This window comes from Abramis brama, assembly GCF_963993115.1.
Source record: "Abramis brama genome assembly, chromosome: 24".
NCBI classification, from domain to species: Eukaryota; Metazoa; Chordata; class Actinopteri; order Cypriniformes; family Leuciscidae; genus Abramis; species Abramis brama.
Genome location: NC_139986.1, coordinates 15,667,594 through 15,695,366, shown reverse-complemented (window position 1 = coordinate 15,695,366; position 27,773 = coordinate 15,667,594). Strand labels below are relative to the sequence as shown.

At 37.1% G+C, this 27,773-nt stretch overlaps 2 protein-coding genes across 2 annotated transcripts in view; both read left to right on the top strand.

Moving 5' to 3' along the window:
• cntnap2a (contactin associated protein 2a) overlaps nt 1-2,447 on the top strand; it is a 401,654-nt gene extending 399,207 nt beyond the window's left edge. The window contains exons 23-24 of the mRNA XM_084103264.1: nt 1,467-1,538; nt 1,639-2,447. Coding sequence (XP_083959390.1) covers nt 1,467-1,538; nt 1,639-1,838 — 272 coding nt within the window. The 3' untranslated portion in view covers nt 1,839-2,447. The remainder of the gene's footprint in view (nt 1-1,466; nt 1,539-1,638) is intronic.
• A 9,319-nt stretch (nt 2,448-11,766) lies between these two features.
• Nucleotides 11,767-27,707, top strand: cul1b (cullin 1b). Its single transcript, XM_084102366.1, has 22 exons — nt 11,767-11,872; nt 14,673-15,015; nt 17,636-17,813; nt 18,206-18,373; nt 19,002-19,052; nt 19,184-19,274; nt 19,445-19,608; nt 19,822-19,984; nt 20,113-20,243; nt 20,607-20,714; nt 21,508-21,614; nt 21,920-21,968; nt 24,057-24,188; nt 24,657-24,774; nt 24,912-24,988; nt 25,113-25,244; nt 25,352-25,444; nt 25,825-25,872; nt 26,481-26,563; nt 26,723-26,828; nt 26,914-27,027; nt 27,117-27,707. The coding sequence occupies exons 2-22, from the start codon at nt 14,876-14,878 to the stop codon at nt 27,195-27,197; spliced, it is 2,334 nt and encodes a 777-aa protein (XP_083958492.1). The 5' UTR covers nt 11,767-11,872; nt 14,673-14,875; the 3' UTR covers nt 27,198-27,707.
• Nucleotides 27,708-27,773: the final 66 nt, after the last annotated feature.

The following is a 27,773-nucleotide window of genomic DNA, read 5'->3' as shown; positions in this document are numbered from 1 at the left end:
TTTTTAACTGTTTAAGTGCAATAAGCAACGGAAAAAACTACATTTAATACTGAGAGGTATAGTAGGAGTGACTGCGTTACGCAACTGCTGAATTCCACTTGAAGTTGGCAGGTTTTAATGTCAAGCCCTGGTCGCAATGTATATGATGAGAAAATTAAAGTGTTTTTTGACCTTGAATGCATGTAAACTAATTGTAGGAGACTTCCAAAACAAATTTGGGAACCTTTAAAATAGCATAATAGGGGCACTTTAAAATCCTTAAAATATCTTCATTATTTCCCAGGAGTGGCGTAAAACCCCTTGCTGTTTAATTTCCAATTCTAGTTTATTGATTGCAGCACCTCCACAGTGAAGCATTGACCTCAGTGATAAGATCTGTCCACTTTCAGCCTTTTAACTGCCACTGTTATTGTATTGCTTTCAGTTTGATTTAGAAATTAAACACAAATACTGAACGAAAGTTCAATACATCAGTAGCATGTTTTCGACTTAAATAAATAGGCATTCCGCTACTGTTCGCTGCCATTCTGTAAAAAGGTCAATGGCCAGTTAGTGGACAAAATGGCTTCTGTAAAGACCAATATGCTTCACTCAGCTTTAAATGCATTAGTGCATCATTTTAAACCATTATGTGTGTATCTGACAAACATGATGAGAAGAATTCTGTTTAGTAATAGCAGCTCCTTAAAAAACTAATCCACATGTAAACTAGTCCCCCGTGGTGAAAAGTGTTTAATGTTGTTTATATGTCTATGTAGTGTTTTTAATATGCTTTAAGACAAACCATGTGTAAATGCACAAGTCAGCACCATTGCTGAGTATTTTCTCCTTAAAACTGCAGTGAAACAAAGACAGTCTCAAAAACGCGGTTTGAAATCGCTGGAGTTTCTGACATCACAAACTACCTTGTAACCAATCACATCAACGAGTGGATCTCTGAGCTGGTGTGAGTGAGTGGAGGCGGGGCTCATTTGCATATTCATAGAACCACATACCAAATGAGGCAAGGGTGTAGAGTTACATTCAAGCCATTTGAAGGAAAAAACTTTTCCAGGAAAAAACGTTTAATTAAATATATCATTTTGGTGATCAAAGATGAGTTTTAAGGGATACAATTATTGACTACAGGGGGACTTAAATGCTTTTTGGCATTGAGAACAATATTCATTCTCTTCTCAGAATTGGACAAGTCAAACTGTTCACTGTTTTCACATTTATTTATTTTCAGTCTCAGTCTTAGAAGAAAAGGTTGTATAGAACCTAAAATACTACAAGTGAATTTAGGCATCATAATATACAATATGAAAAGTGGATATTCATTATGATCTTTGCTAAAGATTTTTTAAATTCATTTTTCAAATTCAGAACCTAAAAATCGGGAAAATTAGCATGCACAATTAAATATCCAATATGGACAGATGCCGATAATATAAACTTATTAAGTTTATTATGATGATCTCCTGTAGGTGTTGATTTCCCCTTCAATGAGGAAAGAGTGATACCGGATGGAGTTAACAGGAATTCGGCTATAATAGGAGGTGAGATGGCAACATATTCATATCTAATTCAGATGAACAATTACTCCTTTGAAGTTATCTGTTCTTAAATGCATTAACCGTAAATGTATTCTCTTTGCAGGCATCATCGCAGTGGTGATCTTCACTATTCTGTGCACTCTGGTGTTTCTGATCCGGTACATGTTCCGCCATAAAGGCACTTACCACACCAACGAGGCCAAGGGGGGAGAGTCGTCCGAGTCAGCTGACGCCGCCATTATCGGCACCGAGCCCAATTTCACAGAGACCATCGACGAAAGCAAGAAGGAATGGTTCATCTAATGGGGGTGTACAGACTCTTTCAGAATCTTTTTTTGAGTATCAGAACTAATGTTTTTGGATCGAGCTCATCACCAGTTTGAGAAACTGTCCTGTACATAGTGACTGGCTTGTCTCTTTCTATTGTGTTTTGGCAAAAGTCTTTTAAGTGTGTAATCTCACATCTTAATAAATCATTTCACCATGTGTTCTTTTTTTTTTCTTCTTTTTTTTTACAGAAACAATTATTTGCCAAAATTCCTTTTATGAAAAGTTTAATCATTGTGTTCTTTTGCGTAATCTTACAAAAAGTCCTTGTGTGGAAAATGTTTTAGACAGACTGTAAATGTTAAATGCTCTATATGAATTCACTGCACAAATGACAGAGATTTAATTTTAAGATGACATTAGATTGTATATCATCAGTGTTTCAGAGTGAGGGGAAAAAAATCAAGGCATGCACCAAGAATTATGTCAAATCGACACTGTCTATTTGTAGCCTTCTGCACAGCTATACTCATTTATTTCCTGTGGAAGCCTTCAGTTTACTGTTCCTTGCCAAACACCTCCCAGTCTTAAGCATTTGTTTTGCTGAAGGCATGTATCATGGCATAAAGATGTTGTTTTGAGACATCATTTTGTCTGTGTGTCATTTATGCAGGCTGTGGTAAAGACATCTATCTGGCAGATTAACACCCAAATGTGTATTATTAGTGTTCGTCATTGTAGATGAAGAAGGTGGGACCACTGACACCCGATTGAATGACTTAATTCAAGGTGCCTTTAGGATTCAATCAGCTGTCAATGTAGATGTTACTTTATCTGGTTAAATAGGTAAAGAAGAATCCCAACAAATAAATCGGTTGTTTGTATTTATTGATATATTTGTCTGAGCGGAAATTAGACCCAATGTTCATGAGTTTAGAAGTCTTCGGAATGCCAATGTTATATAAATGTTCTGAATGGAACATTATTTTGCATATATGCTAAAACATTTTTAAAAATTATTGCACTGTGCATTTTGTCAAATTATGTTGTCAAAAGCATTTTCATTGTTTTTTTGGTTTTTTTCATTTTTCAAGTATCATTTACTGTTTATATAAAACTTTCATTTACATATACATACAGATGTATGTATTCTCTCAGAGACTGGTTCACAGATTGATTTTAGAAAGCGGATGTTGCTCACCCTCAGATTTATATGTGATGCATTTATTTGTAATAAATATCAAGGTTTATTAGCATTATGACGCATCTGCCATGTATTGGAATAATTCCGAGCACTTCAGTCTCTGATCTGAATAGTTCATTATAATTCTCTCAAACTAAATCTTAACGTTGTCTCATCAGCTCTCATATTCATGTGGTTTTGCTAACAGTGAATATGCTTCTTATCATTTAGAATAATATTACAGTGTTATTCTTTTTGGAAGGTTTTGCGTGTAATGACATATGTTTGGAAGTGTTCTCTGAGTTCGCAATCACATCTCAGAATATAACCACAAGTTAATTTAGATCATTTATAATAATTTAGAATAAAATATTGATATTCAAATTGACCTTTTTGGAGAAGATAATGAGGGAGTGCCGATTCCCGAGAATGCAAGAGTCATGATATTTCACACATCAAAATCGTCACCCCTCATTTACATTGAAAAATTTACATATTGTTTTGTACACTTTTAGGGTTGAGTCAGTTAACGTTCACAATAAATGAAATAATGAATATATTTTTATGAGGATATTTTGTAGATGATCTAGCCTTTGTTTGTGTCTCATCTTTATGTGTATTAGGGGAAGCCTGAATGTTCAAAATGTTCTGAAGATCTGTGAAGAAAAAAAAAATGTACTTGAATGTTCCTTGTAGTGAAGAAAGAACGCTTTGATTGGTTTAATTTTCATAATGTGACCCCTTTTCATTTACCTTTTACAGTATTATTTCTACATTTTGAGTTTGTTTTGTGAGGGTGATTTTTGTCTCTTTTCATGGCAGGAGGTCTCTTGTAAAAAAATAAATAATAATAATAATAATAATTTAAAAAATATATTATTCCGCTCAGTTCTTGCTGCCTCTCATGTGGCACATGTAGGCCTTTTTGTTAAATGTAAATACAGATTTCTTTTGACACCACAACAATTCAAAAAGGCTTTGACATTTTATTGTTTACGAGTAAGTATACAAGTGAAAGTGTAAACAATATAATATATTTACTCATCTGTATCTCATATTATGATTGCATTTTGCTTGTGTATTCAACTTGTTTTAACGGCAGCATGACCACTGTATGTGAAATTGTACATACTGTACTTTAAACTATATTGTGCAATATCACAATTGTATTTACTCCTGGAGGCATATTTTTTACCTTTTGTTATGATGTTGACAAGTCAGGAATGAATAGTAAAAGACTTTTTTATATTTAGAGCAACTCAGTTCTCAACTGGCTGTTTAGCGTAAGATATTTGTACTGACCTCTTTTCATCCATCTCATTGTGTGAGGCCTGATTGCAAAATAAGAGAATTCCTCATAAATGTGGCTATTCTTATGGGAAGGGAATAAAAAGAAGTACCTAACAAATGTTTGTCATGTAGTTTATTTAATAGGCTACCAACAACATTCACAACAGATATGTTATGACAAATTATTTGAATGGAAAATTACTGGGGGTTTATTTAAGTTTGTCTTTCGGCCCCTATCAAGTTACAATATCAGACATCCCTATTTTGCATAATTTGATACAACTGTTTTATAAAGACTCTTATGTTGACGGTATGACCCTTATTACAACGGAATTTAGTCAAATGACTGGATGGAGAAACAGACCCTGCCTGGTAAGATGAATCTACATGTGTTGTGTACCTTTTGGAAGCACATATCAGATATTTGAACATAGCGATAGATATTGATTGGAAATTATTTATTTGAATAGGCGGCCATTTTACTTAAAACTATAACCTACCTTGAAGACAACACAATGTCGTTTGGTTTATTCTTTTTTTCACGGTAGGCTAGTTTTCTTTGGTGTCACTTACCTTTGAGAGCGAAGTTAATCAGCCGCTTTCTTGCTGACTAAAACATTAATCAAAATTATTCAAACTCCAGTTCTAAAATATTTAATTTGGTATAAATTGAGTTTAAAAAAAAAATCGTACTCTATATCATTATCCAGTCATGAGACCTTCGAAAAATGGTACAGACAATGGACGGCCCTGGAGTCAAAAAAAAAGTTGAGAACACGAAAGAACTGGCTCAAGCGAACACCGGAGGTCGCAGTATCTTTCTATATACACTAGAGGTCGCTGTATTTCTGAGCTGTGGCTTATGACGCTCACTCGCTCTACGTACTGATTTCCCATCCCTATAATCTCCAGCTACGGAGAGAGACAGACAGCACAGACCTCAACCTCTTTTACAGCTCAACATTTCAAACGGGTAAGATTAAGTACGTGTCCGCCACTCGGTTTTCGGGATAATATATACCTAGTAGGAGGGTTTTATCCGAACAAGTGGACGTTTAGGCAAAAGCTTCACCACGCTAGAGAGTTTGAATAATAAATGTTGCTTGTTGTATGTCACTCGTTAAATTTGCATTAATATTCCTTAAATATTCACCTCAACGGCACTTTACCTGAGACCTGAAGCTAGCCAGTATTGTAGTTGTCTTAAAATCATTTGTTTTAAAAGTCATTTTTAATGTAGTGATTTAATGCAAAAGTAGAGAAGTGTAACACACTTGTAACTTAAATGACCTTTTTTTTTTCTTTGACTTGACTACTCTGGTAACATAAGAAAAGCCTGTTCTAGTGTTGCCATTTTACCTTACTTCTTTTTGGTTTAGTGTAATTTGAACCTTTTATTTCACTTTAGCAAGGGACATGGTGACCAGACAGAATTGCATTTTAGTTTGCTGTGAATAATGCTACAAATATCCCACCCTGAATGTGGGCTATTAGGTCAAAGAGTCTAGACTTGATCTAATAAGGTTAAAGTTGACCTGGCAAAAGCGGATTGACGTTAACAACAATCTGTTTTCAGTATAATACCCATAATCTAAGGTAATGCATGAGCATTATTAATACTAAGAACCTCGTCCCACAAACAGAGGTTGGTGACACAGCATACATTCATGATGAGGACACCCTTTTGAATTCTATGGTTCAGTATCAGGACATAAACATCTGGTGTTAGCAGGTCTTAAAATTAGGTAAATACAACCTCAGATGAACAACACAATACACAAGGCATATTACTCAGTGACTGTGTCATTATTTATTTAACAAAAATAAAGCCAAAATGGAGAAGCCATGTGAGACAAACTAAGAACAACCAATGATTCAGTTGCTTTTAGAGACACTTTTAGCAGCAATAAGTTGAAGTAATAATTTTCTGTATGACAAGCTCTCACATTGTTCTGGAGGAATTTTGGCCCGCACTTCTTTACAACGTTGCTTCATTTCTCTGAGGTTTGCGGGCATTTGTTTATGCACAGCTCTCTGAAGTTCCCGGCACAGAATTTCAATCGGGTTGAGGTCTGGATTTTGACTGGGCCAGTGCAACACCTTGATTCTTTTCTTTTTCAGCCCTTCTGTTGTAGATTTGCTGGTGTGCATGACCCAAGTTTGGCCAAGCTTCAAAGACTGCAAGGTACCCAGGTCCTCTGGCTGAAAATCAAGCCCAAATCATCACCCCTTCACCACAGAGCTTGACAGTTGATATGAGGTGTTTGTGCTGAAATGCTGTGTTTGGTTTTCTTTTCGCCAAAGTGGCATTGTGCATTATGGCCAAACATCTCCACTTTGGTCTTGTCTCAACATTGTTCCAGAAGTCTTGAGGTTTGTTTAGATGCAACTTTGTAAATCTAAGCCATGCTGCCATGTTCTTTTTAGGAAGAAGAAGCTTTCCCCTGGCAGCCCTTCCCAACATATCATATTTGTCCCATCTTTTTCTAATTGTACTGTCATGAACTTTAACCTTTAACATGGTAACTGAGGCCTGTGGAGTCTGAGGTGTAGTTCTTGGGTGTTTTTAGATATCTCTGAGCACTGCATCTTGGGGTGAATTTGCTGGGACGTCCACTCCTGCTAGATTGGCAACTGTCTTGAATGTTTTCCACTTGTAAATAGTCTTCCTCACTGTACAATGATGGATTTCAATTGTTTGGAAATGGCTGTATAACGCTTCCCATATTGATGGCAGCAGCAATTGCTTCACTAGATCATTGCTGATGACACACACACATACACCTGCATGCTCATTGCTCATGATCAGTTAATCAAAGGCATCTGATTAGCAGTGCCTGACTGCTACTTACCCTCTTCATTCCTATGGAAGCAGTAAGGTACTTAGTTTTTCACCCATGGCTTCTCCATCTTGGCCTAGTTTTCATTATATAAATAATGACATGGTGTAATATGTCATGTGTTGTTGTTCATCTGAGGTTGTATTTACCTAATTTGAAGACCTGCCAAGGAGCAGATGATTTTTATTATGTCCTGATATGTAAAACCATAGAATTCAATAGGGTGTCCTTTGTTTTTCACATGACTGTATATTCTGACAGATCTCCACTCTGTGTCCTGACCTCTTCAACTGTCTGCATCTCTTTTAAGATGGGCTGATCCTGACGGTGTGACACCACTCATTCGTTTATATCTCCTGCAGTAAAACCAGTCCTTTATTGCTTGAGAACCAGAAGGTTTAAAACCTAATTTGGTATTTGTTCACTCACAGATACCTTGTGGTTGGACGCTGCAGTAACACTGAATCATCCTGTCAGCTTTCCTGACAGGAAGCATTGCTCAGAAGCAACCTGATTTTGATTCAAATCAGCACAAAGATTCAGCAAATGCATAATGCCACGATCAAATGAACTTCCTGAAGAGTTCAAAGAAAGGGTCATTTTTCATTACAAGGCAGGTAAGGGGTACAAATCCATTTCGAAGATTATGGGACTGCACAGATCCACAATCAGATCTATAATCTGCAAATGGAAAACGCATGGAACAGTGATGAATCTTCCCAGGAGTGGTCGACCAACTAAAATCTCTCCGCGGACGCAACGCAAAATCATCCAGGAAGTCACCAAAAACCCTGAAATCACATCTAAAGAGCTGCAGGCTTCTCTTGCTTTAGCTAAAGTCAAAGTTCATGATTCCACAATCAGAAGGAGACTGGACAGAATCAGGCATCGTGAGAGAGTATCAAGGGGAAAACCACTGCAGAAAAAGAAGAAAATAAATACTCAACTCTTGTTTGAGAAGAAGCTACAAGAAGACTCTCAAGTTTTTGAGGAAAATCTTGTAAAGACAGAAGTGGCAGAAGTGGAAGTTTCTGTTTAATAAAGGTCCCATTGTGTCTGGTCTTAAACAGTGAAAACATGTTGCCAGCAGTCTTACTCCTATTCTAGGCCTTCTTTATTTCATACTTGGATTTACTTCTTGCACCATATTTGTTTACTTATTGCTGTGTCAGGCATGAATATATATTTTTCTATAATATATCGGGGTTTTTTGTGTGTTTTTTTTTTTTTTCGCTCATTGAAGAGAAGAAAAAGAAGATATTGTGCAATAAGATATTTGTACAATCATATATTTTGTTCATCGCATTGTATGAGGCCAGAGAGCAAAATAAGAGAAATCCTCATAAATATTACTATTATGAACAAATATTAAACAAAACATGCATATAAAATGTTTGTCATGTCATTAATTTGGGTTATGCCTGGGTTGGGGCCTGAAATATTGGATTATCTGTAGAAAAATGTAAATGGGGAGGAAGGGGAAAAATAAATATGATGTATATTAATGCATATTTAGGCTAGTACTGCTATCAATTGCACAAAGGGAAATGCCTTCCTAAATGGTCTTTGAGGCAGGAAATTGTAAAGACTAAGTCTATCCCACAAAGCTTTGTTTTCATCCACGTTAAATTCAATGGTGTCTAACCTGTCTAAGATCTATTGGAGGTAGACCTTCCAGTTCCCTATACCCTGATTCAATGGCGGGACATATTTTGATATCTCTTGAGATTGATTTTACAATACAGGCTGGCTGACTGTACTGTCAATTAAACAGTGCAAGACTAATATTGTTCATTCAAAATGTCATTAAATTGGTGTCCTGACAGGAACATTGTAAAATTACATCTTTTCTAATCCATTTAGAACAAAATATTGCCACTTTGGAGTGAATAGTTGCAAGAACATACAGGAAGCTCATTGTTTCTGAGAAATGTTAGCAGGTTGCTCATTGATAACATTTTGCATTGTATAAAATGTTGAACATCTTGCCACATTTGGTGAAGTAATAAACCAGATCTAAGGTAGTAAAGGTTACTAAATTATAGTTAGTTGTACATTCAGATTGTACTTGCACGTTTGAAAGGAGATTAAATGAGTAATCATTTAGAAAAAGTCAAAAGTCTGGTATTGAAATGGGCGCTTTAAGCACTAGGGGTCGCTGTGGCGTAAAACGCTTCGTTTGCTCTGTGGAATCTTCAGCTAAGCAGCAGCATAGAGACCTCCTCAAGCCATTACAGCTGGACCTCAGAGACAGATGTCAATATTCAATATCTTTATATACTTATCAGACACTTAATTTTGACATGACACATAATTAAGTGGGAGATATTTGTCCATTTACCGAAAAGATAAATGTTTTGTGCTTCTTAAGTAGTTAGCTGTTAGTTGGTCAAACTCAAAGTCGTGTAACAGGTGAATAACAATGTTTGGTTATTCTTTAGTTATTCTACGATGCTACTCGTTTACTTGGCATTAATATTTCAGCAGCCTAACTGAAGCTAACCAGCTGTTAGCTTGCATTGCTAATGTATTGACACAAATATTGTTTTAAAATTAGTTTTGAAATTAACACATTTGGTTGTGAATCTTTGGGTTTCGAATCAAAGCCTAGTTTAGAATGATTCAGTTTGATGCACGACTCAATTAACAATGATTCAACTCAAGTATTTTGCATTTAAATGGGGCCTACTTCCCCTAATGAATTGCAGGCAAGAAAATCAATGTAAATTGGCACTGTTTCATCTTAAAAAAAAAGTTTCTTTTTTTAATTTTTTATTTTTTATTTGTGGTCATGTAATGTATGAAATGTGCTATATAAATAACTTGCCTTGAAAAAACCCAGAGCGATGTTGCAGTCACCAGAGTTGGTAAACTGATAGAAGCAGTTGCACAGTAAGGTTTAAAAAGCTGGATATGTTTAGAAAATAAAGTGATTTGAAAACGGATTTGTTTGCCTTTTCACAGCTGAAGTGATGGACAGCCCTATCAGCCTGCAGCTCCTGAAGACAGCAATCACTGCTCAGAAGAAATCCTTATCCATAAAGTTTGATCCTTAAGAAAAAGTCTGGTAAGGACTAACTTACAGATCCATTTCAAAGATGACGGGACTTCCCACGATCCATAATCCACAAATGGATAACTCTCGGAACAGTGATGAATCTTCCCAGGAGTGGTCGACCAACTAAAATCTCTCCAAGAGCAGAATGTAAAATCATCAAGGAAACACAAAGAAACCAGACATAATGGCCAAAGAACTGCAGGCCTCTTGCCTTAGCTAAAGTCAAAGTTCATGAATCGACAATTACAAGAACACTGGGAAGGTTAGGCTATACGTGCGAGTGTTTGAAACCGAAAACCAATGCAGAAAAGACAACATAAATCTCAAGCTTTTGAGGAGATTGTTTTACAGAGAAAAGCCAAAGGTGGAGTTTTGGTCAAACAGTGGAGCCTGCAATTTTTGTGTGGCATTACTTTGTAGGCAGGGTGCAAATTACAGGGGTGTTTGAGGGGGTCTGACCGCCCAAAAGAAGGCTTGATCCCAGGACATAAAAACACGATGTTGGGGGAAGGGGGTTGGGTCAAAGAAAATAGTCTACCCATAATATGAAGCCTTAACTGTAAATATAAAGATACATTTCTATCTCTGACTGGTTTTAAATTGTAAGTTTGGCCACTCCTGAAATGGGTCATACCATTAATATTAGCAGTGGAATTAAATGTGCTGTAAATAAGGGATGTGCATTTACTGCATGGGCAAAGATCATAATGTGTTTAAAATGCATACACAGTTGAATGATAACATTTGCCCTCTTTAATGCGGTTAAACTGAATGTACGAAGCAAACTGCTGCTGAAAATATCCCAAACTTAACAGCACTGAAATAGGAGTTTATCTGTCAATCAATTGCATGTGAAAGTTGCATTCATCAAATATACTGTGAATGTGCAATTCCCTTTCTGCCCACCCTCAAGGCCTTCGCTCCCTGTTTGTAGGTCTTCTTTATTTTGTGCTATATATAATTTTGGAGCAGTCTCATTGAGACTCAACAGTAAAATAAGTAAAATCTTCATAAAATATTATTCCTATAAAAAAGAATATATATATATATATATATATACAGTTTATTTGAGTTATGACTGGTTGGGATATTTAAAAAAATATCATTTGGGGTTATGACTGGTTGGGATGTTAAAAATTAGATAATTTGTCCAGTGATAATGTGAGGCAAATTCTATTATTTTGTAACAGTAGAATTTTGTGTAATGTAAAGAAGTGGGTGAATGCTAGTTATGTTCACTGCTATAAATAATAACTACTATTTAAACCACTGGGTGTACTGAGGGCATGAAAAGGCTCTGTATTATCAAAGTTCACAATATAGTCCATTCATTGCACCAATACCATAGAAAATGAAACAGTTTCACAAAAGTGCCAACCAGTACAGGACACAAAAACAAGTATGAAGGGGATGAAAAGGCAGTTATTGAAGTAGTCGACTTGTTTAGAGAATAAATAACAAACAAATATAATAAAATATATCAATAAAAGGGAAAAAATGGAATAGATTATTCTTGGTCGACACAGTGTGAATATGGACGCCAGGGTCCTGAAGTAAGTGAACACTAGAGGTCGCTGTATTTCTCTGAGATGTGGCGTATGACGCTTCACTCGCTCTAATACGGAATTCCCAATCATCTCCAGTCAGACACAGCATAGGGCCTCAACCTCGTACACCTCGACGTTAGAAACGGGTACAGGTAAGACTAAATATCTTTATATACATGTCAGCTGCTCCGGTTTGGCAGGACATATACCTAGAGAAGAAAGACAAACGGTTTTGTGGTATTGTAAACGACTTAATATATAGGTGGCCATTTTACATCAATATCTCAAAAGCTTCGCCGTATTACTTCAGTAGTTTAATAACAAGTGTTGTTTGCCTTATTTCTAGGTTATATTTTAATGTCATTCGTTTATTTGGCATTGATATGTCTTAATATTTCTCCTCAGCGTCAGTTTACCAGGGTAAGTTACCTGAAGCTAGCGAGTTGCTACCTAGCATTGCTAATGTGTTGATACTGTTTTCAAAACAGACATGGAATTAAGACATTGTATATTTAGGATGTTCACATGCTCTTGGTAAGGTCTTCTAAGCGGTAGATAAATGCTGAGGCCGTCTGAAGAGTGAACAGTGAGTTATACACATTCACATTAATTCTGCTGTCTCAGATGCCTATCTAGATTGCATTGTTTGGCCAAAATGCCATAAGTGGCCAAGAATGGGTTTTATTTTGAACCCATAGTTTCTTAAACCTCATATGCCAGTGTGTGGTAAGTTTCCTTAGGAAATTATAACCTCAATAAAAGGTTTCCCAGAGAATAGCTTATGGATCATGCTAATATTGGCATGCTTTATTGGCAAAGGAGTCCTCAGATGCCAAAAAATATTAATTGTTTTACAATAGGGGCGATTAAACTGTCATGACAGTCATGTAGATGTATGCTTTTTGTGGACAATTTGCCTGATGCCTATATACACCACAAAAATAATACAACATTAAAATAAAAATAGTCACACATAAAGCACATTAAAAAAATCATGTTCAAGCTTATGGTGAATAAGCTGACTGGTGAAGAAAAGTATTTGTATTTGTTGTGCTTTGTGTCCTTCTTTTGTTCTGAATCAGTCAATGTGTCTTTACATGATCCAACCCACAGTTGATGAACATTTAAATGGATAGTCAGCCAAAAATTAAAATTGTCATCATTTACCCAAAACTGTATGAATTTCTTCTGCGAACACAACAAAATGTATTGCTAATGGTAATTAAAATATTTGGTTATCAGTATTCTTCAAAACATCTAATTTTGTGTTCCACAGAAGAAAGTAAGTCATCACATAAAGGTGTGTAATTTTCTTTCCTTTTTTGGGTGAAATATCCATTTAATGCAAAATGTGATTTTCTTTTACCTTAAAGGACTCCTGGGCCCTTCTCTGACTAATTGTTGAAACTTTGACAACCTACAGATCCTGACCTACTGATGAATGTGGTCAGAGAGTCTAGCCTTGCTTTGGCTGATCTAATAAGATTAAATGTGACTAGGCTCAAGCAGTTTGACATTCACAAACTGTTTTCCCACAATGATCAAGCAAAGCGCTTGAGTTTTATACTTAATACAGTGCCGGATGCAGAATTCACTTTTATATGGTGTTTGCATGTAAATGTGTCTTTGGAGTGTGTGGACACAACCACCATACAATGAAAGAAATCCATTCACTCCTTTTTCTAATCCTCAAAAAGCCTAAACACTCTCAATAATCAAGCCATTTGGATTTTCTGAGCAATATGACTCATATTGCTCATGCTCCGCCCGCGACCATTGACGGACACCAAAACGGATCGCTGTGAGAGAGCTGTTTTTGAGGAGGTAAAAAGGGTGTTGTTTAACACAACCATTGAGGAATTTTAACCAAAGTATGTTACATATTTTACATGAAGACCCTAAAGAATCATACCAACTTGTGTAAAATGGGCATCCGATGACCCCTTTAAAAGTACTGAAATATTATGGGTAATAATGAATGAATGACCATTATTGCTATTAATAGCAATCCCACTTACAGAGGCTGAAAGAAGAGTTTATACGCAGCATATATCGTAAAGCTGTGTTCATTTATGAGTTTAGTCTGTTAAATAGGTGAGGGATCATAAAAAGTCAGTGTCCTCTTCAACAGCTGCGCCTCTTATATATGTCACCATAAGCTGGGCTGATCTTAACGGTGTGACGCCACTTCATCTTGTTTATTTCCCCTGTTGTAAAACCTCTCAATCTCTGGGTCAGTGATTTAGCAGGGCTGGGTTTGTTGTGAGACTTTGCCTCTCTTGATTTACAGAAGTTACACTGAAGACGAAAAAAAAAAAAAATTAGCAGATACTTTAGCATTTACATCTAAACTTGACTGCGACATGTGTCTGAAACAGAATCCTGATTTTATCACTCAAGAGATGTATTTATTGAACATATTAGCCCTCCTGCTGGCTATAGAAACAGCTGTCTGTACACAAGAAGCCCTAGAGAGAACGATGTGGGAAATGCTATTAATAACCCAGCTAAACCCAATCCTGCTGGTCACATGTTCTGATGCACCAACCCTCGGTCACTCTTGCCTCTAAAATGTGGCATCTCGAACGTCACAACATGTAAACAATGACCAGCAAAATGCATATCCTCTGCACCACAACACACAGCAGACATGCCGCTAAATATAACCCTGACCCAATGCTTGTCACTTCACATGAGCTCTGGTTTGATGCTTAGTTAGATTCCTATAAGTCGCCTGTTAGGTTTGCTTTTTCTCTTAAATATGTATGTAAGTTCATTTTATTTAGAAGACCTGGATGAATCTTTTTTTGGCTCTTGCTCTTCTGCACTATTGTTAACACCTGTAAGTGTTGTTTATAATACTGTATGTAATGCATAACCTGTTGTCGTTGTTACATCTGCTTTATGTTGTGTGATTATTTTATTTCAAACCTGATTTGTTTGCTCTCGCAGATACCCTACGGAAGTGTTTGGACGCTTCTGTAACCCTAGACCAGCCTGCAGCACCATCTGTGAAGTGAAGCGGTACTCATCCCTGAACTGATCCTGTCTGAATGCCCTCCAGCATGGTGGACTACATGTGAAGCAGCAGTGTTCTGGAGCAGAACGGGGAGAAGAGAGGATTTATCTGACACGAGCAGACCGGCACAGAGACAATGTCATCCAACAGGGGCCAGAACACCCACGGGCTCAAACAGATTGGGCTGGACCAGATCTGGGATGACCTGAGAGCAGGAATACAGCAGGTCTATACACGCCAGAGCATGGCTAAGTCACGCTACATGGAACTCTATACGTATCTTACCAGGCACTGCGGGATGAATGGGGATTAATGGGGGCAGCAGCTGTGGCCAGCACACTGAAAGTCTTTGTCTTGATAGGTGTGGTACAATGTGTGTGAATTTTGCACTTGAAATGAGAATAAGTACAGCAACTTTTTCTCACTCTTTGGGTAAGTTCTGAAGGTGGAATTTATAGGTTTAGCTCAGGCCCTTAAGATGCAGTCATATTTACCGTTGTTCGGAATTTTTTTGTGGGCGAAATAGTCATAATGAGTGGAATAGCCACAATATCGGGAGTTTCGTTTGAGGGCAAAAGAGTTCCCTGTGCATATTTCTCTCTTGGTCAAGGAGAGCTGCGAGATTAATTGTTAAAAGATCGTGACCTCGATTCAAACGTCCACACGATCTCATTCCTAAATGACAACGATTCACCTGTATCAGAATCACATTGGAACATTCAGATCTGCGTTGGCACCGCCGCTGACCCAGAGAGAGCAGTTGTCATGTATAGGTATGAAACCGCTTCACAATCTTTTCAACCACACAGTGGGGAAGGGTGTTTTCAGAGCGCTGAATTTCCCTTCCCAATAGACCAGGGCCCTTAGAATCTACCCTTATGGTGACCCCAAACTTTAGTGTTCACACTACGAGTCAACATGGCGACGGTTAAAATGTGGGATTATTAATCCTTTTTTAATATTAGAGAACATGAAATCATTGAGTGGAAAACACTATTTCAAATTAGCTTCATCGTGATTTTAAAAGGTTTTTTGATATATACACAAGTCTATTTTTTTAATAACAGTGGAATTATGATATATATATTTGTTGAGTAAAATGTAAATCAAAAAACAATGTAAAATCAAAGTACATGGCGTTATTACTTTTATTTGGCTTTTTTGTAATGCCATGCCAAAGAGTGTTCCATTCTAGAGCTCTTCAGAGCAGTTTGTGTCTGGGAAATTAAAACTTACACCGCTTTCAAATTAGCAGTTTTGCATTTCACCCACTAGTGCCACATCAGACACAGAGGCGTAATTGCTCTGAGTTTCATCTGCCACCCACAGATGTCATTCTCTACATCTTCAGTAATGTCTTCTATTTGTCTGCGTTTGGCCCTGTGTGCACACAGAAAACTTTCTGCAGTTTTTGCAGGTTTCTTTAGCACTGCTGAGAATCTGAGTCTCAGCATGTAGGTTTATAGTATCAAAGTGTTGGATCTCACGGTGAGATAAAGGTGTGAAACTTAGCACCCAGAAAAACAAACACGCACACACACAAACAAAATTGTTCTGGTAATCACTGTTTATGTGGTCACGACCTTTAAGCTAATGAGACAACAGCTTGCAATAAATGCACACCCAAGTAGAGGACTTTTAATATCGTTGACTTATTTCCGTCCAAGATGCATAAAAGCTTCTCTAGACGGCTTCTTGCGTGTCAGAGTAGATCATGTCTAGGAAAGTCTATTAAAACAAAAGTTTTCTCAAGGGCTTGAGCACTGAGACTGAAGGTACTGTCTCATTCTTGCTTAATATTGAGAGGTGACCTTTGGATTTGAAACAGGCTGTTCTAAGCTTCTTGGAAATAGTACAAGTTCCTTTAAAAGGTTTATTCTTCGTTTCCCCAATTATAATTTTATGCATGATTATTTTAAAGAGGACATATGGTACTATTTTAAAAGGTTAAACTAAAACAATAAACCTTATTTTGTTTATTGGGTGTACCAGAAGAGGTTGCATGCTTTAATATAAAACCAGGCGGCAACCTTCCGGTCTCTTGAATCCAACACGGAAGTGACTTAAACTGCAATTCATCGACTGGCCGCTAGGACAGGCTCCAAAAGAGAGTCAATCCCATAAACCCCCATGTTAATATGCCCAAATTTACAGCAGATTTTTTTACAGTCTATGTGTAAAACACATTTTTCACATACTGTTCATTATTGCAGCACCTCAATTCCCATTGCATCTGTTTTCAGAAGGTTGTGCTTTCACGTTGAAACACACTGCGACATGATGATGACACTACAATTCACCGAGGCCTCGGCCTCTTTCTTTGCGGTTCTATGCCTTTGGGTGGGCATTATGTTAATATATTTAAAATTGTGAAATGGATGGGTGTTTTAGGCAGATCTGGAGCAGTGTTCTTTGTTAGATAGAATTGATCCCTTATGTGGGAGACTATGAGCTTTGAACTGAAGGTCTAATGCATGCACAAACAGATACATTACACACTAAAGGAATAGGGAAAGCATCATATTGCACCACAAACTGTTATGGAATAAGTGGGTTTTTTCACTGTTGGAAAATAGGTTTGAACTACATCTGAATTCCATGCTAAGCGAACTGTTTATTCTCATGCTTTTCGTATTAGATTCAGACGTGTTCGAGAAATATTAATCACAGAAGTAAACTCTGTGTAAGAGACACCTATCTGGCACTGTTAATCCACAGTATGTGTTAATGTTTGTACCCTGATCTACAAAGACAAAGCAACTTGGAAGCTGACATTGAAAGCATCATCATTATGAAATGACATCCTGTCAGTGTAAAGATTGTTGTAATATTGTTTTATGATCTGTCTGTCATCGTTACCTCATTTACTATCTAAAGACTTTAACCTACTGTTCAGACATGTGTATAACTACTGTACCAGCGTGCACCAGTCCAACCAGGCCAGGGGTGCTGGCATCCCCCCCGCCAAACCCTCCAAGAAAACCCCCACACCTGGTGGGGCTCAGTTTGTCGGACTAGAACTCTACAAAAGACTGAAAGAGTTTCTGAGGAGCTACCTTACAAACCTTCTCAAGGTAATAGCCTACACTGTGTGAATTGTCCGGGATGCATGGTACATTAGGGATCATATTGATGTTGGTCAATTCTAGAAAAATAAATAAATAATTGAAAGCAGATAACATGAAGGCTTCTCTAATTTGAACACTATACTTCTCTTTGTATGCCTTGTCACAAAAATATTAAACCGTATAGTAAACTCTATAGTGTTTTTATGCCTAATTTTCCTTGAAGAATGTTGGAATTCTATTTGTTTATTTTGGATTTTTTTTATTTATTTTTTTATGACAGATAATGTATATTTACATTAACTACTGGCAGTATAATGGATAGCAGTGTGAGTTGTCAGTTCTCCAGACATCTTCCTGACTTCTCCTGTTTCCCTCCTCCATCTGTGTGTGTCTGGCAGGATGGAGAGGACCTGATGGATGAGAGCGTTCTGAAGTTCTACACACAGCAGTGGGAGGACTATCGCTTCTCCAGTAAAGTATTAAACGGGATCTGTGCTTACCTCAACAGACACTGGGTGCGCCGAGAGTGTGATGAGGGACGGAAAGGAATTTATGAAATCTACTCTGTAAGAGAAACAGCACACGCCCCTACCTGACCCATAGGTTCCTGTTTTACATTTACACACATTGTGTTCATAAGACTTGGAGTAATGACTACACTGCATTGTAGTTAGCTATATTTATTGTTCATAATAGTCAATATATACATACCTGTGATCACACATCATCTGTATCTTTAATTAACAATCACCTCGAGACTTTGTGAGAAATTTTTATTACAGAACTTGTCTAACTTGTCACTTGACTAATGGGCTTGACTTGTTGGCACTAAATCTTGCAATTCTTGATCTTGTGCATGTATTTCTATGCCTTGAAAACCTAAATGTTTGGTTTACTGTGATGTATTCCAGTGGTTTAAACTTATTACCTAGGTAGGCTAAACTTACTGTTCAGCCCTGAACTATAATGAAATAATTGTCTTGGAAAATGTGTTATAATTCAGATTTGTTTTACTTAGAATTTTTTTATATTATTATTATTAATTATTAGTAATGGTATAAAACAAAATTACTTATTAAATATAGTCTTTTATAGTGCAGTTGTAATAAAAATGGTAACTTTCATAAAGCAGTAGTCATCTCATGCCTCATTGCAGTAAGAAACAGTAACAAAAAAATGATGTCTCTTTAACAGCTTGCTTTGGTCACTTGGAGAGAGTGTTTATTTAGACCACTTAACAAGCAGGTGAGTCATTTGTTTATATTCTTCATTTATTGGTAATGTTTAATAGTGTGTGTGTGTGTGTGTGTGTGTGTGTGTGTGTCCCTAAATGAGTATATGTATATTTATATACCCCTGTGTTTTATTTTATATAGGTGACAAACGCTGTGTTAAAACTCATTGAGAAGGAGAGACATGGTGAGACTATTAACACCAGACTCATCAGTGGAGTGGTGCAGTCCTATGGTAAGTGTGGCAGCGCTACATCTGTCCTATTGTCTCTCACAAAACTTGAGCCAGATGACCTGTAAGGATATTTTTAAATCTTGTGCAAGTCATGTACAGTATGTGGAATAATCCCAGTGCTGTCTGGACCTTTGAAGCATTATGTTGTTAATTTGGTTTGTCTTTTCCAGTCGAGTTGGGCTTGAATGAGGATGATGCATTTGTGAAGGGGCCGACATTATCAGTTTACAAGGAGTACTTTGAGACACAGTTTTTGGCAGACACCGAGCGCTTCTATACACGGGAAAGCACAGAGTTCCTCCAGCAAAACCCTGTTACTGAATACATGAAAAAGGTAAGCTAGTGACAATATCATGTGTGAATGAGTTATATATATATATATATATATATATATATATATATATATATATATATATATATATATATAATTATAATGCTAGTTGCAGGGGATTTTAATGGGAAATTTGTTTGACTACATATTTAAGCATACATTTCTTCTAGTGTTAAAACTAAGATCATGTGTGATCATGTGTGTTCATGTGTGCAGGCAGAGGCACGGTTACTGGAGGAGCAGCGGCGGGTACAGGTGTATCTCCACGAAAGCACACAAGACGAGCTGGCTCGCAAGTGTGAGCAGGTCCTCATCGAGAAACACCTGGAGATCTTTCACACGGAGTTCCAGAACCTTCTAGATGCAGATAAGAATGAAGGTCAGCCAGTGCTGCATTGTCACCTTTATTCGGAGGAAATACATTTTCTGACATTTCATTTTGAAAAAGCGAACATTTAAAATGACACACTTAGTTTGACAGTTAATACACTTTGTTTATAATTGCAGATCTCGGTCGGATGTACAACCTTGTTTCCCGGATCACAGACGGATTGGGCGAGCTCAAGAAACTCTTGGAGTCCCACATTCATAATCAAGGACTGGCAGCCATTGAGAAATGTGGAGATTCAGCACTCAATGTAAGTCCTGGTGTTGCAGCATAAAGACACAGTGATGGTGTGGACAATGCTTTCGGTCTTCAGCTGCAACTATGGAGAGTAATTCCAAATTTGATTGATTTGATCATTGATTTCCTGAAAATGTGCCAAACCTGTTGGAAGCACAGCTGAACCTGAATTCCCTGAAGTCAGGGCCTCACTATACCTCAAGCATAGCAGATCTATTCTTACCATGACAATAGTTTTGTCTAGCTAGGCTTTTGTAGTTCAGAGATGTGACTCAACCTTTGCTTTATGTGAGCCCCAGGGTCTTTGTTCATGTTTTCCAGTAACTCTGTTCTTTTTAACAACTTAATTTGATCACAGTTTGAACTTGTTTTCCAGGATCCTAAAATCTATGTGCAAACGATCTTGGATGTTCACAAGAAATACAATGCCCTCGTCATGTCTGCGTTCAATAATGATGCTGGGTTTGTGGCGGCACTCGATAAGGTTTGTGATCTACAGTACTGTACAAAAGTCTTAGGCACGTTGGTATTTTCACAAAAAATAATGGTTTTAAGGCAGTTATTTATATATTTTGCTATAGTTTGTCAGTAGGAAATATCAGTATCAAATATCAGAGTCTGACAACAGCCGGAGCTTCACACGATCTGAACTCACCATCGAGTCTGTCTGTGATTACATGAAGAAACAGAAAAAAATTGAGACAGACTAAATCCAGAAGAATTGCGGCAACGTCTCCAAGATGCTTGAAGGAACCTGCCTGCAAAGCTGCCTGAAAAACTATGCGCAAGTGTACCTGGACAAAAGCTGTTTTAAACGCAAAGGGTGGTCACACCAAATATTGATTTGATTTAGTTAATAGAAGTTAATTGATAAAATCTATTTATGACATTAGTTTTGAAAGCATCCTCACTTTCCAGCATTTTTACAAGCGCCTTTCACAGTACTATAGCTTTGCAGGTAGGTTTCCTCTGGATTTAGTCGGTCTCCGTGTTTCTCTGTTTCTTCATGTAATCACAGACAGACTCGACGATAGACTTGAAATGAGATCTGCGTGTGGATCATACCGGCTGTTGTCAGACTCCTTGTGCATACAGAAATCTCACTGGATGGCAAAAGGAATGTTTGGAAATGTTAACTGAAATTTCCTTCTGACAAAAAAAAAAGATATAAAAAATTAGCTAAAAAGCTTTTTTTTTTCTTTTTTTTTTTTTTGAGCTATAGAGTTTATTTACAGCTCTGGTGTAACTTTCACTCTATGATCTGTGCTGCTCTTCAGGCCTGCGGAAGATTTATTAATAATAATGCAGTAACAAAGATGGCACAGTCCTCCAGCAAATCCCCTGAGCTTCTGGCCAGATACTGTGACTCCTTACTGAAGAAGAGGTGAATTCTCTCATTCATGTTCATGTCATACATTTGTCAGCCAGAAATGACGATGAAATCCAGTGAAAGTCTGTTCCATTATTGCAAACACATCAGTTTATGTTTTAGTATTTGAGGCTTGACTCTTTGAATGCAGTATTCTAGCAGACTTATTAAAAAAAGCTGCTGCTTTAGGATTGACAAAATATCTCAAGAAAGAAAACTACATTAGCAAGGTTCTGTGTGTGAAACTCTGCTTTTAGGATTCTGCAGTTGCAGGTGTGTACATACCACAGATGATTTAACTGAGTGTGTGTTTCGTTTAGTTCAAAGAATCCAGAGGAGGCTGAGCTAGAAGATACTCTCAACCAAGTGGTGAGTTTCCCTGTCCTCCACGGAAATAAAGTTTAGTGCATTAAGGATCTGGACTTGGAGCAAACATCAATACCTGGTTTCACAGACAAGGCTTAAGCCTAGTCCCAAACTAAAATGCATGTTTGAGCTGTTTTAACTGAAAGCAACTTGCACTGACATACTTACAATATGTCACTTCCATTTTTTTTCGTCTTATTATGCACACCAGTAATGCTTTTCCCAGTAATCCCATCTAGTGGTGAAATTGTATTTTGCATTCAAACGAATAATGCTCTCCAGCGCCTCCCTTTTTCAAATGCGCGTTGCATCTACGGTAGCCGTTATGCACCAAAAAGCTACTGTATGACAGGATGTCTTATAATAGCACTTTGAGTTTTTCTTCGGGTGAACAGGTTTGTTATTTAAAACAACATAAGAACCAACTTAACCCTTGTTTTTGTAATCTCCGGTCACGTTTCCTTTTACGGTCTATTTTGGACTTTTCCGACGACGAGGACTCCTTATCCTGTGACTCAGCATATGTATGAATGAACGGTGTATAAATAACCGTGCAGTGCAGCCTTTTAAACTTGCCGCAGCAGTGACAAGCGCCTCTCACTGCTCTGCTCCTCCGCTTCTGCTGGCTTCAGTCACGTGACGCTGGTTCTAAACGAAAACGCGTTGTGGAAACGCGTTGGCCTAGTACTTTTTGTCCCTCTCTGCTATTATAGTTTTTCAAGATGGCGGAACTACATGGAAGCCTCCGTGGACCTACCCGTCCCATGTATATAAAGATAATAAATTCTTCGTTTACGAGGATTAGTCTGATCATTGGCATAGGTATTTGTACACCATTGAGGGCATATTTATTAATAAAAATATTAATTTTAGATAATAAAATACCTAAAAAGCTACACATAGTCCCTTTAAATGTCCTAATATAACTAAGGCCTAATCCTGGCTTAATGTAAGCTCTGTCTGTGAAACCAGGCCTTAGTGTTTTCCTTAGTGAGAATAGTGTTTTCCCTTTTAATATTTCTAGATTCTAGATTTTAATCGGTTAATTAAATTTGAATTGAATTCTTAACTTAAATTAAATCAGTCTTTTAAATTAATTCATACCAATTCTTTACAAACAGAACATTGAATTGTTTTTGTCAAATAAAGTGCTGCACAACATAGGTTTTTTATTATTATTATATATTGTAATATATTTCTCTCATAATTTCTTTGTTATACCAAATGTTTATTATGACGATCTATAGTGAAGAAGTTTTGATTTTGTGTTCTATTTGATGATAGTTTTCTTTCTTTTTTTTTTTAAATTATGAAATGCTGGTAAAGTGAACTTTCAGCGCAGTGCTGGAGATGACGTTCATGTGTAGTGTGTGAGACACTGAAAACACTGAGCATCACGTGTGCTTGAGTATGTGTGGTAGATGCAGAACATGGCGGTGACTTTTCACCGTGTAATAATCGCAGAGACTAGTCCATCTCTCAATTCTAATTTAATCAATTGTACCACCCTTATTTTGATATATTAATTAAAAACCTACCAAATTCCGTAACATTCCATATACAGAAATGTTTGTTTGAATTCTGCGAATCTGAACCTAGTTAATCTGTGACAAAGACTGTTCAGAATGGAACACTAAAGTACACTATACAGCACAGCATATATACTGTGTTCTGCATTATAAAAAACTGAAGTACAAGGTATGCAGCAAATGTTTAGTATTTGTTCTGTGTGCACCGTCCAGTTATCATCTTAGAAATTAATATGGTTCTTTGAATTTGCAGTCTTTTATCAATCATATTTATTTTTATTTTTACATTGTGCATAATACAAATTCATGCAAAAACATTTGTTTTTGTCAGTCTGATCAAATAACGAGTCAAGGAAGAGATCATGGTTGATTTAATGTTTTCGTTCGTTACACTGGAAATGGTAGAGTGCATTGCATGCTCTTTGTTGTGTATGTGTTTTAAGTATACATCAAAATTTGCAAACTGTGCAGAGTATGCATACTGTATGGTAGTATGCACAAATTGCTGAACGCAAGTCAATTCATGTGACTGACAAGATTCTCCAACATCCTTTCTCATCAGATGGTGGTTTTCAAGTATATTGAGGATAAAGACGTGTTCCAGAAGTTCTATGCCAAGATGCTGGCCAAAAGACTGGTGCACCAGAACAGTGCCAGCGACGACGCCGAGGCCAGTATGATCTCCAAACTGAAGGTCTGTGCACTAGTTTAGTGAAGATGCTTTTCCTTCTAGGGCTGGGTATTGACACATATTTCACGATCCGATTCAATTTCGATTTACAAGCTTGCGATTCGATTGAATTCCGATTTCAATACCACTTTATTTACGAAAAATGTTGACCTGCAATCCAGTAGGGGAAGCACCATGACGCATGCGTGTTGTTGACTCAAGACCGGAAGTTGTTCTGTGAATGCGCTTTGGATTCAATTATTTTGTGCCAAAATAGTATTTATTGTTTGATTTTCATAATAAAATCGACAGATTTTGAGAGTGGAGACTTGTTAATTTCTAAAGTAACAAAGTTTATTGCGATTTATTGGATGGGAGGTGTGCTACAATGTTTTCATTCATCAACTGAAAGCAACATAGACTAAAAGATCGATTCTTAGGATTTATGAAGTTTGAGTTTTTTTGAGAGGAGTTTTTTCTGCCCACCCTCAGCAAGCATGTGGTTTCGAGTACACCTCCAAACTCCAGCGCATGTTCCAGGACATCGGTGTCAGCAAAGACTTGAATGAGCAATTCAAAAAGCACCTTTCCAACTCGGAGCCTTTGGACTGTAAGTGCTCAACACTCTGGCTTTACATCGATTCCTCATGCTTGTTTGTGTTTGGAGTGTTTTTATAATATAACCTGCATGTTATTACTGATGAATAAAAATGCAAATGAAAGACTCCGGCTCCATCTGTCTCGCAGTGGATTTCTGTATCCAGGTTCTGAGCTCTGGCTCATGGCCGTTCCAGCAGTCTTGCACATTCGCTTTACCATCTGAGGTGAGCCGCTCAGACGCTTAACCCTGTCATTTTCGAAGCCCTTCACACCCTTCCACGAGCTGAGAACTATGTGTTATTACACTTCCATTTGATGATAGGTTTTCAACGACTTTGTTTTTCACAGTTGGAGCGGAGTTACCAAAGATTTACAGCTTTTTATGGAAGCAGACACAGCGGCCGGAAGTTGACGTGGCTTTACCATCTATCCAAAGGAGAGCTGGTCACCAACTGCTTCAAGAACAGATACACTCTGCAGGTTTGTTCCTTCTTCATGGCTGTATCATGCCAGCGTGTGCTGGGACTCATTAAGAAGGTTGTAGGACCCGTGTCAGACGCATGTGTTTCTGTGGCGTGTGTCCGCAGGCCTCCACCTTCCAGATGTCCATCCTGCTCCAGTTCAACACAGAGAACAGCTACACCGTCCAGCAACTGGCTGACAGCACACAGATCAAAACAGTGAGTGCAGGGCCATTGCTTTATATCTCTATAACAAGTCTAATATCAAACAAGTCACGTATATCAATAAATATACTTTGGTTTCCATTACATATTAAATTCATACTTTGAACAAAAAGAAACCTAGCAGAAACAGTCAGTGATCATATTTATGTAAAGTCCCACTGGTTTAAATTATATTTAAAAAAAAAAAGAATTAAATATACATTTTTAATCCACTTGAATTATCCATAACATGCTATTTGAATTACCAGTCTAAATATTCCTCAAAACACTGTAAAAGTAAAGTGATTTTATGCAATGTTTGTATGGGGGAGGTGAAGTTTTTTTTTTATTAATAAAGTTTTTAAAATGTAATCATCTTTTTTTGCATTTCACAGGATATTTTGATTCAGGTCTTACAAATCCTCTTGAAATCAAAGTTGCTGGTAAGTGTTGATAACTGGTTGCTTATAGCAGTGTTTCTCAACCGGTGTCACAGTGTGTAGTCAAAGAAACAACAAAAAACGCAATGCCACGTTTTGTTTTTCATGCGAGACTTTTATTTTGACAGCCATGTATGAAAGCTGTTGACTTTTCTGTCATTTGCAGTTTAATGCTTGATTCCTAAATATTTTGGTTAGGCTTAATGATCATTGGAAAATGGAGGTCCCACGGACAAACCAGTTGAGAACCACTGACTTACAGGATCCTTACTGAACTGTCTGCTGTTTATATACAGTGCTATGCATAAGTTTAGACACCCATGCTAAAGTTGACTAAAAAGAGGAATAAAAAAATCATCTTTTGGAAATTGAACTTAATGCCTTAATTAAAAAAATTAGGAAAAATCCAACCTTTAAGGACACCAATTTTCTTTGTGAATGAATAATGTATCGTAAATAAATGTTCTTCCTTAAAATACAGGGTGCACAAGTCTGGACATATACGGCAAAAAAAAACATATATATATTATGAATTTCAATTATGAAATCTAAATATGATTTAGACTTACAATTATTTCTTTTAATAAAAATATTTGGTTTTCTTTTTGTAGGTGTTGGAGGATGAGAATGCAAACATTGATGAAATGGATTTCAAGCCTGATACATTAATCAAACTTTTCTTGGGCTATAAGAAGTAAATGCCTTCCTCAAGCATTTTCTTACAGCTTCATGTTTGATCCACATAGTATAAACTAATTGACTTAACATTTGAAAACTGTTAGTACACATACTAATATTTTTAAATATTATGTTATGTTGCACATTTGTCTATCTACACTGTCACTGTGCGCAGTAAAAAGTTACGGGTGAATATCAATGTGCCAATGAAGACAGAGCAGAAACAAGAGCAGGAGACGACACACAAGAACATCGAGGAAGACAGGAAGCTCCTCATACAGGTATTAAAAATAAACTAACAAACCCTTGAAGTTCAAATCAAACTTTCTTTTGATTCTACATGTTGTGTTGTGTTCTTGTGTGCAGGCAGCTATCGTGAGAATCATGAAGATGAGGAAACTTTTAAAGCACCAGCAGCTTTTGGCAGAAGTGCTGAACCAACTTTCCTCACGATTCAAACCTCGTGTTCCTGTCATCAAGGTAACGGGACTGCAGCACCCTGCAATTCTGACTGCTTATGAAACATTCGTTAGAAATAAAATGTCTTTTTTTTTTTTTTTTTTTTTCAGAAATGCATTGACATTTTGATAGAGAAGGAATACCTGGAACGTGTGGATGGGGAAAAAGACACTTACAGTTACTTGGCATAAAAATGTCCTCTGAAGTTTGATGTCCTTCCTTAGATATTTGTCTGATGTTTTGAGAAACATCAGTGGGGGCAAAGAGGATTCTCAAGACCTTGTTGCCAAGTAGGACAATTTGACACTGGACTTTTCCCTTTAAACCCAGACTGCTAAAGCGGCCAGTCTTTGTCTTTAAGCCCTTAAGCTGCTCAGGATTGCCATTTACTTTTTAATGTGTAAATACTGGACATTGAACTATACTCATAGTGGGACCCAGAGTCAGGGTTGCATGCTATTGCCTATCATTGTGAAAGGACAAAACGCTGATTAATTTAATTGTAATTCCAATGACTTTTGGAAAACTGACAGATTGGTTTCAGACAGAAATACCTATAACTAAGAGGATACTGGTCAGCAGCACTCTGACTATAATCATGTCTGGCTGGCTGGTTAGAGTTGCATTATTATCAGCCATGAGAACATTTGTATAGTGCAGTTCATTTTATAAATGTCATGAATAAACTTAATTTTTCTTTATGCTTTCTCATTGCTAGGTCTTGTTCATCCTTTGTTCTATTGGCTGAGCTAAATTTCTCACCTGTA